Source organism: Vigna angularis, chromosome 3 (genome assembly GCF_016808095.1).
Source record: "Vigna angularis cultivar LongXiaoDou No.4 chromosome 3, ASM1680809v1, whole genome shotgun sequence".
Taxonomy (NCBI): domain Eukaryota; kingdom Viridiplantae; phylum Streptophyta; class Magnoliopsida; order Fabales; family Fabaceae; genus Vigna; species Vigna angularis.
The window spans coordinates 36,146,257-36,157,226 of NC_068972.1; the positions used below are offsets into that span (position 1 = coordinate 36,146,257).

The window sequence follows — 10,970 nt, forward strand, 5'->3', positions numbered from 1 at the left end:
CCATTATTACTACCTCCCTATTATTCCTATTTACACCCCCATTCTACCAGTAAAAAGACCAAAATTACTATTTTGACCATGCTGCCTCTGTCAAAAAGCGTGTTTTAAAAATTCAGTTCTGAAAATTTCCATTTGGAAAATATCATATATATTCTGAAAAATGTATTCCATAAAATGTGATCGAAAAATTCTGTTCTGAATTACGTTGTAGAAGATTTTTGGAACAAGTAATTCGAAAGTCACCACTACAAATGATATTGAAAATTGTGGAGCAGCAGTTAGAAACTGTGGTGTCGCAAAAAGAAAAAGCCTTTTCATTGTAGAGGATGAGGACCATGGCCCGTATTTTGGTTTTTCAATCTATTTGTTATTGTGATAATTTATCTTTGTTTCGTTACCGATATTTCATTTTTTCTAGTTATTATAGAAACCATTTATTTTTATCATTTTAGATAAATATTTTATTGTTCTTTCTAAATTTTTCATTGTAGTTATAATTGTAATTTTCTTCTTTTAAAACGAAATATTTGAATAATTATTCATTTTATCTTACTATATACATATATACAATTCATAAAGCAGTACTGTACATTATGAACTTAATTATATATATTTAATATCGTATAAATTTCTCGTAAACAGGTGTATCACTAATAAAACAACATGATAAGCTAGTTTGAGGATTTCCTCATTCTTTTGTCTAAACAAATACAAGAATCTTCAATGTTTTGCTACTAGTATTATATACTTCTCTTTCTCAGTAACGTTAAATTAAAAAAATTGCTAATGTATTAAAACCAATGTCAACGTTACTATTTACACAAACAACCATGAATGAAGAAAATTGTCTCTGTTTCCATCACCTTATTGGAGAAACCTTGAGAGACAAAAGGTTATCCAGATCTGTCTCATAGTTATTACTTACAGGTGGCCCAAATACATTCCAAAAGCGAAGAGTTTCATCTGCTCCAGCTGACACCACTGTTAAACCATCTGGGCTCTGCAAAACATATTAATAATTTAATTTTGTTTTCAAGAAGAAACTACCAAATCAAAGATTAAATTCTTATTGCTGCATATTTAGTTAATTGAATATCATATTCTGTCTTTATTGGTGCAATTCCTGATTCAGTTCTTCCTTCTCAATCTTTGTTACCTATGAAAATCTTATAATACACTGCAGAAAGAAGCATTGATGTTGAATTTGGATTCTTTGCTAGATTTTTCTGAGTTGTTTCTCTACAGTGTCTTCAAAATGAACTGATGAACTATGAATTTGATATTTTAACATATATTAAAAATAGTTTTAACATACCAACATCAATATATATTTAATGCTTAGCAGAGGACTACACTAAACCCAGCAGATAGTCCACCAGACTCGTTGATGCAAGAATTTTATATTATGACTTGCAGCATACCTGACATATATCAAGTACTCTAGAAGTGTGACGTTCCAAGGCTCCCACTTTAGTCATAGATGGATATCTCCACAAACAAAGTTGATTGTGATGTGCACTTGTGCTGAATCCATGGCCACTTAATACCTCCTTATGATGTCTATTCCATTCTAATCCGCAAACCTGCATGAAAGTTTGATGCATCATTCAGCTAGAGAAAGTTTGATGCCCAAGTCCAGATAAGAAAATGATGATTTATTCTTTTTGGCTAATGACAATGCTTAATACTTAAGTGGGAATGCAACATTATAACAAGACAGTTAATAAAACAAGGAAACAGATTACTGTCTTGCCTGAGCCTTCGTATCTATGCTGGAAATGCAGGTTCCATATTTCACATTCCATAACTTGATACATCTATCTTCAGTGCCACCTCCAGAGGCAAGCACACCTGAATCATAAGGACACCAGGCAAGTGCCTTGACTGCAGCACAATGGTCCTTAAAACAGTGCAAGAAATTGGATGAACTCATTTTGGACAATTCCCATACATAAATATGATTTTCATTTCCACCACTTGCCAATATGTTGCCCCTTGACCATTTCAGACCACAAACTTCTGCTCTGTGTGCTTTTACCCGGGATATCACATTTGTTCTTGCTCTAACTGCTTACAAGAGGATGAAAAGTCAACATGTTAAATTATCTCATTTCATCACTGTCTTGTTATACACTCACTAATCTGAAAAGGGTTAAAAGGAACAACTGATTACCATCATGGTTGATTATGTACTTGTCATGGCTTCCTGAAGTTAAAATATGACCATTCCATGCAATGGTTGCTATCCTTTCACTATGACCTTCAAGGATCCTTATCTGAAAGTTAAAAGCTGAGTTATGTGCACACAGTTGTAGTGTATAGCTAACTACTTGATCTTAGAGAAGCCCCATAAATAGACAGAAGCATACTGGTTTGGAAGATTCTGCATCCCAGAGTTCAAGCTTTGAGCTCTTGAATCCTATTCCCAAGTACTTGGTATCCTCTGACCAGGAAACACTCGTAGGAAAATCGTTGCCAGAGGCTTTAAGCAACTTTGTTACATTACTATTGTCTGAGTTCCAAAGGTACATGTTTGAGCCTAAAGCAACAGCAAGAATGTTGTTTTTCCCCCAATCCATGATGTTTGCGTAGTAATCATTTCTAATATTTGGTGCATCCAATATCCTTGATTCTCCCTGCAAATGTAGTTATTCCATTCATCCAGTCAGACTACAGCATAAGATCATGGCTTTGTATATTGGATATATAGAGGAAAACACACAAGTTACTACCAGTTATAAAATTATCTCCCTTTTCATTTTATGTATTAGTTTGCTATCAGCAGTGTTTGCTCTTATCATTACAAGTTTATTAAACTTGTTGCATTAGGATTTATTGGAAAAATGATAATACCAATCGGGTCCATCATAAACATTAAATCATCTCAAACAAAAGAAAACAAGAAAACTAGAATCACAAGACATCAAATTAGCCTTCTTTTAACAACAACAACAACAACTTCTGTGATGTCTTTATCTACATTTATGATCTATGATCTAATATATCTATGACATATTAGATTGTTATGGTTGTTCTGCTCTACTCCTATATAAACATGAATGTTCTTACAGTGACACGAGTTTCATAGTTTTGCAAAATTGTTGTATTACCTTGATTGCGTTCAGTTGTTCTTTTCAATCAGATAAATAGGAAAACATTACATTCAACCCCATATTCGCTAAACTTCGTAACTGGTCAACAGCAACATAGGAATTGCTTTGGCCGACAATCACAAATGTAAAGCATTTGTGTTGATATGGTTTAGGGGTTTTACTGAAGAACATTTCGAACAAGGTCACACCAAAGGCAGATAAAGGTGCATTTTCCTTATACAGATATAAATTCTATCACTCAACAACAAATAAATGTTTGAACAAATTGAACCGATCGCTCTATCTAAAAATAGAATATACAATAGAAACATTATTATGGACAAAAAAAACTAGAAAAACACAGACTGATATGAACAAAACCTTAGGCAATCTTCTTGAACTGTGATGTTGATTGCTATTGTTCTGCAATGACGCTGCTTCTTCCTCTCGCATCTCATCAATATAACGAATGGATTTTCTGCTTGATTTTGGACTTCCCCTAAAAACCAACATCTTAAATGGCTTTCCTTCTGAATCCAAACTTAGTTTCTCTTCCACTATCTGTCTGTACGCATCCTATAGGGAAACACACACACACACACACACACAATATAAAGAGTTCTCCAAGAAGATAACTTCAACAATTGATATAAAATATAAAAACGTTCAAAATCTGATGCACCGAATATTCCAGAGGCAAGAAAAAAATGTACTTTGTGGTGATAAAACACAGCCAACCATGGAAAAAATACACATTCAAGAACTTCAACAAGAATGCTTTTTCTTGAGTTGTGAAAAAAAAGTCGACGACTTTAGAAACGAAGAAGAACTCTTTGTATATCAGTGAAGAAGGGTACAATCCCAACAATCAAAATTCAAAAGGTTCAAAAGTTATGTTTCTTAAGCATGAAAAAAAAAAGAACAGACACAGAAACAAACACCTAAAGTGTGTGAAAAAGAGGAATGGTACATTGAATTTTTTGTTCTGAATTTTTTTGGTCCTGTTTGTGAGCAAACTCTGGGCTTGATCAAGATCCATCAAACTCCTGTTGGGAATGAAGCGATCACCCTAGAAAAAAAAAACAAGAATAAATAAAGAAATACAAAGTTTGCAAGATTGAAAGTGAGATTGAGTGATGGTGAATAATTTACTGGAAAATCATAATGGGTGGGAGTGCTGAGAAGACTCTTGGGAGAGTACCAATCATGTTCAAGATTCCACATTTATTATTATTTTATTATTATTATTATGATTTCTAAGAAGAAAACGACGATGGTGAGTGATGATAAAGAGGAAATGAAAATGGTGATTCCTCTCTCTTCACCCGCCAAATACAGTTGCCATTCAAATATTGTGTTTCTAACTGTTATATCACTTTCCACTCAAATAACCAATGGGGTCGGATCGGGTCACAATGGGGTCGGATCGGATCCTCATTCGGGAAGAATTTTCTTTTAAATGTTTATTCTGAAAGCATTTTAATAAAATTTGTATAATTAGATATCTCATCTATTCTTCAGCTTAGGACATCTACCAAGTACTAATTTTTGAATAACATATTTAAAACAATTAATTATTATTCATTGTTTCAATTATAAATATATAATATATTTAATGAATTCTTTTTCATTTATTAAATAAAATATTTAATGCTTTTACTGTTTTAAATGTTACTTGATCAATTTGTTTTTGGATAAGGATACCTTAAGACATTTTTTTTATAACTTATTGACAATGTATATACGTTATTATTTTTATTAAGTTTAGAGTATATAAGTACCAACAAACAAATAAACAATGAATCAATAAAAAAAATGACATCTATGTTAAAATTGTGTAAAAAAAAAGTATGTTAAAATATAGTTTTGCTTTGTTTTTTAAAAGAATACTTGTTATATGTGTTTTACTTACCTTTTAATTCACTTATATAAATGCTAATGTGATCCCATGTGTATCTCAAGTAAGAAAATTTGGAAAGAGAGGAACATAATAACTTCATATGAAAAAAATAATATTAACAATTATAGTCATATAAAATAATATATTTAATAAATTTATTTTCGTGTTATTTTTACTTTTGAAAGCACTACTTCCTCAATTTATTTTTAGTAAGTATAACATTTTTTTTAAATATTTATTCCACGAGCTTTATTTAAATTGTAATTAACTTATATAAATGTTAGTGTAATTACATATGTATCCTCGCATATATATTTTATTTGGCTTTAAAAGAAGTAGAAAAAGAGATACAAGGTGACTTTATATTTTAAAAGAAAAAAAATTAATAATGTTTGTCATATAAAATAATATATTTAATGAATTTATTTTCAATATAATTAATTATTATTCACTCTTTAAATTATAAAAATAACATATTTAATGAATTTATTTTGATTTACCAAATAACACATTTAAAACTTTTACTTTTTAAATATTACTTTCTCGATTTATTTTTAATAGTATATTATTAAAAGGTGTTTAGGTTATAGAATCGAGGTTAACATGTCATTGTATTGGGAATGTTTTGAAAGTTCGAATGTTTGTTCTCTCCTAGTCGTGTCTTAGCTATTTGTTCGATCAAACTAGTTATAGTTAATAAAGATTTGGCGGTTTTAATAATTAATGTATATTAAATGTTATTATTTACAATTTTATCTCAAAACTATATCTATAAATTTCAGAATGAGTTTTAGATTAACGATGAATTAAATATGGTCAATTAATAATAATTATACATTGTCATAAGTTAATCCGTATTTAAATATAATATTATGTACAATAACTATTTAACATGTGGGTCACAACCACTTAGTCTCATGATAATTGTGATTGTTCTTGTGGTATACTTAGTTATATTGACCTTTTAACTTATATTGATTGGATAATCACACACTACAATAAATATGTGATCGAGTGTCTTATTTAACTTTTAATTAACTTATATAAATGTGTCATCATATATAAAAGGAAAAATAATATTAATAATGGTAATCTAAAAAAAAATATTAAATATTATTATCTTACCATGGTCAATTTTAGTATTTGGACATTCAAATTTTCTTTTAATTTTTAGACATAAATGGAAATAGATATATTAATTGTGTATTTATTTTCGAGAAAACACATACATTTACAGTGTCCACATTTTTCTTATTATAATAAAAAAATAAAAATTAATTATTATCATAATTATTAAAAAAAGTTATAATTTTTTTTTAATTTTATTACAAGTAGTTAATTAAATTTAAAAAATAGTTAGAAACATAAAAGCTAAAATATTAAAATTAAGGTTTAATTAATAATTTAGTTTTATATTTAAATTTTTAATTTATTTTGATTTTTATATCTTTTTTACTTGAGTGTTTATATTTTAAAAAGAGATAATTATATTTTTAGTCTTATAGTTATAACTCAATTTTGAAATTCTTCAGACTTTAATTCTATTTGGTTATTTATATTTTAAAAATGAATGGATAGTAACCTTATTACTTAATTATATTAAGGCTTAATACCTCTTTCGGTCCCTCAAAAGAGGAGTTGTGTTCAAAATGGTTTTACCTTTTTTAAAAAGTAACAAATGATTCCAACTTTTGAAAAAATGGGTCAAGTTAATCCTTTTTTTTGCTAATGGCGTCAAAATTTAAAGGGTGCAAGTGCCCCCTCTGAACAAAACATGATGAGGTATCCAATTTTAATGATTGCGTGACACTGTCAAGGTGAATGAGGTGTAAAATAAAAAATTGAATAATCCTTTAAAGGGAAATAAATAATTATTAAAAAATTAAATCATTACTAAAAAATGTTGAATTTGGCGAAGATTCCTTTTAATTTATAATTAAAAAAATTTATGAAGAGTTAGGGTTTTATTAACCACTGTAAATAGCAATTTCTAATGATAATTTAATTAAAATCACTTTAACTCTAATTAAATTTCTAAAAGCTGATTCACTAACAGAAACCTAATCAAGAATTTGTCTTCTTCTTCCCAATTTTCTTTCGTTTCTTTCACGCTAAAAACCCAACCTTGAGTTCTTCTTTCTCGCGGACAACTCTACTATGAGAGTTATCCTTGTCTCGAGCAAAGGTAGAAGGCTTCTGGCGGTAAAGACGATAGAGATGCGGGAGCGCGAAGCAGATGACGTTTTTGTCTTTTGTGGTGGCTGGCGGTATGTTCGCGAGGGACCGCGTGAGGAGATCATGTCGAAGAAGGTCGTGGTGGTTCACGGTGGCACGATCTGGCGAGTACTGTGGCGGAATCGCGAGGCCCTTCGTGGCATAAGGAAAACCCTTTTCTTCTTCTTCTGTGTTTTGGGTTGTTTCGCAGGGAAGCGCATACATGACCTCTTCACAGTAAAGGCAGGTTGTTTCTTCGTAGAGGCGGGTTGTTTCTTGACCACTTTTCAAAATTTGGAGGATGATTGAAGATATTGTGAAAAGTAAATCCACACATAGATTAATAATTAATAATCTTCTAAAGAAATGAAATTAATATTACAGAAATGAACAGCTCAGAAATGCATGAGGGGTTTTTGTTTGGAATGCAGAACGGAGAATCTGACTTCAGAAGACAAAGAAGCAGATTGAGTCAAGAGTTGCTTACTCTTGAATCTAAACAGTCTCAAAATCCCTTTGAATGAAAGCCTTAACAACATCCAATCTATTTTTTTTTTCACAAATTTAACCTCACTGCCACGCAACTACCACGCAATAAGATAAACTGGACACGTCATTAAGTTTTGTCCAGGGGGGCAACTGCACCGTTTAATTTTTGACGATGTTAGCAAAAAGGATTAACTTGACCCGTTTTTTCAAAAGTTGGGATCATTTGTTACTTTTTAAAAAAGATAGAACCATTTTGAACACAACCCCTCTTTCGAGGGACCAAAAGAGGTATTAAGCCTTATATTAATTATTATTTCTTTTACGTGTGACACATGTTTCGGTTCATATGTGCCCTTCTGGGTTCATATATGCCCTTCTGTCTCTCCTTTTGAATGACAAAAAAATATGCGAGCACGAGTATTCGTGGATAAAATCTGCGGCAGGTAGTTACTATCCGCGAATATTTACTACCGCGGGTAAGGGGTATCGAGTATTTTAATACCCGCTTCTAAACAGGTCAGGTACGAATAGTATACTACCCGACCCGTGAGTACCCGTTACCCGCAAAAAATAAAAAAATAAATTAATTTATATATTTTTTAATTAAATTTAATTAAAAATAAAATAAAATAATATTTTATTAGGTTAAATTTAATTAAAATTAAATTTTAATTTGTATTAAATTATATATATATATATATATATATATATATATATATATATTTGTAATTTTATTTAAAAAATGTATACCTTTTTTTTATTTTTTGCGGGTATTCGTGGGTATCCACGGGTATTTTCTAAACGAGTACCCGTGCGGGTAACGAGTCGGGTAGCGGGTACAGTTTTATCCGGTGGGTGTTGAGACCTCGGCAAGCGTACCGAATCGTACAAGTAATAAATCAGTAAGTCCGAATATCGTTTCCCAAGAGATTTGTTATGTTTCACTAATTGTTAAAGTTTACTAATTTAGCGATTAATAAACGAAATTTAGTAACACAGATGAATTTTAGCATGCAGATGAAAGTAAAGTGGTAAAAACAGTCTACTAAAAGTTCACTGGGGTTGAAATTCAAGTTCATCACTCCGGTAATTTTCTACTAACACAATTTCTCAAAATTAAGCATCGACATCCTAGGCGCATGCAGTCCTGATTCCTCAGAGACAGTTCTTAATCATTCAAACTAAATTGCTAATTCCTTAGCTAATTCCTTAGCTAATTCAATTATCAGATTTGCCTTAAACACAATGTCACAGATGACTAAAAATTCCCTCCTATGTCTAGGACTCGAAATCCTTTAGCAGTTCTATCCTAGGTCCGCGGTCTCATACATTTTCCAATGATTTAACCGTTCAAATAGCTCAGATTTCCATCAAAAGCATGAAAAATAAGGATAGAACACAAAATTCATACAAGATCATGCATTAATAGAGAAATTACAAAGAGTTCAGAAATTTACTCTCAACCCCAGTGAAATGGAGTTTTAGCTACACATATACAACATAGAGGAGAGAAATGATGGATTGGATGGTGGAAATTGGTGAATTTCCACCATGGAAGCCCCTTGGAGCAGCTGCAGCAGCGTCCCTGGTCTTCTCCCCGTTCCAGATCCCCTCTCTGCAAATGCCTCTGGAGTCTGATATAAAGAAGGGTACAATAATTGAAGTCACGGGTCAATTCTGGACGAGCGTCCAAATTCTGGACGAGCGGCCCAATTCTGGACGAGCGTCCCATTTTCTGGACGAGCGGCCCAGGACGAACGACCCTGGATGAGCGTTGGGTGCGCTGGACGAACGTCCAATTTTCTGGACGAGCGGCCGCGAGTTGGACGAGCGTCAACTTGGACGAGCGTGTACATTGGGCGAGCGTGCACTTTGGCGAACGTCTTGGACGACTGGACGAGCGTCCACTATCTGAACGAGCGTCCCAACTTCTGGAGACGAGTGCGCGGACGAGCGTCCTCCTGCAGACGAACGTCCCATTTCTGGACGAGCGTGCGCTGCTGGACGAGCGTCCCATGCTGGACGAGCGTCCCCTGCTGGACGAGCATCCTCTGCTGGACGAGCGTCCCCTGCTGGGCGAGCGTCCCCTTCTGCGCGCTGGACGAGCGTCCCCTTCTGCGCGCTGGACGAGCGTCCCCTTCTGCGCGCTGGACGAGCGTCCCCTTCTGCGCGCTGGACGAGCGTCCTCTGCATGAGCGTTCGGCCAAGCATAGTTGGTTCTTGGTATTCAGTTATGAACTTAAATATGCATATATGTATTTGTATATTTTCGTTTATTATTAAACATTACTCCAATAAGTATCTTATTATATTTATCAAGATTTCTAATATAAGTTTAGTAGTGATCGGTCTTACACCAAGCGTTGAGTAGTGCTCGGTCTTACACCAAATGCTCGTACTGAGTAGTGCTCGGTCTTACACCAAGCGCTCATTCTCTTTCCTATAATTTATCTTATGAAAATAGCGTTCGTCCAAATTCAATAGAGTTCTCTCTCTACCGTGCTCGGTCATTGACTGACATTCGGTTTTCTTGATGCTAAACTCAAATAAGCTAAGTTTTCATAAGCGTTCAGTTTCTTCATGTGAATTCTTCTAAGTATTATTCTTTGAATGTCTTGATATGTTTGCATCCATTGGTTCCGACCTAGAGTCTTAGTACTTGGCATGGTCTTTTCGGTGTTCGGTTGGAGCTCTCAAGAGTCAGTTCATCTAATTGGCTCACTTTGTAATTAACGTTCGTTCCATTCGTTTCTTGTTACATATGATTGTACTCGGTTTCTTTCTCAACCCGATAGTAATCCTCTTGGTCTTAATCTATTCTGGAACTGGAGATCTCTCAGTCTCGCTCCAAGTTTCGGTCTCATTCTGAGTTAGGGTTGAATGTTCGGTATTTAGTATCCTTATGGATTTTTGTGCGAAGTGTTTAAGTGAGATGATTATTAATGAAAGATGAAGAGAATGTGATAGGGATTGAAATGTTTTGGATTTTGGACGAGCGTTCCGGGGAGGAATGACTCATGAATGAATATTGAAATTGGTAAAGTATGAATGTGGGCATGCTAAGCTAGCGGTTCATCCTGATGTTCCGTGAGTACTCGTCCTCACGTAGAGGAGGGTAGGTCATGTGTGGGAACGGCAGGAGGTCCTAGTCCTTATGGTTAATTTGGACAAATAGGACTAACCTCGGGTGGCAGCTGTTGAGGGTATCCTAGTTACTACATCACCCGGGTGCACGAACGTCGTAGCTACACAGATTTCATACAGTCCGGACAGTC

General features: G+C 33.5%; 1 protein-coding gene across 1 annotated transcript; it reads right to left on the reverse strand.

The window, feature by feature from the left end:
* Nucleotides 1–788: 788 nt before the first annotated feature.
* Nucleotides 789–4,400, reverse strand: LOC108325809 (cell division cycle 20.2, cofactor of APC complex). The gene is made up of 8 exons (XM_017558888.2): nt 4,245–4,400; nt 4,063–4,161; nt 3,474–3,668; nt 2,370–2,636; nt 2,174–2,276; nt 1,754–2,067; nt 1,422–1,583; nt 789–1,000 (listed from the first exon to the last, which is right to left on the reverse strand). Exons 1-8 carry the CDS (start codon nt 4,314–4,316, stop codon nt 860–862), a joined length of 1,353 nt encoding a protein of 450 aa, XP_017414377.1. The 5' UTR covers nt 4,317–4,400; the 3' UTR covers nt 789–859.
* Nucleotides 4,401–10,970: the final 6,570 nt, after the last annotated feature.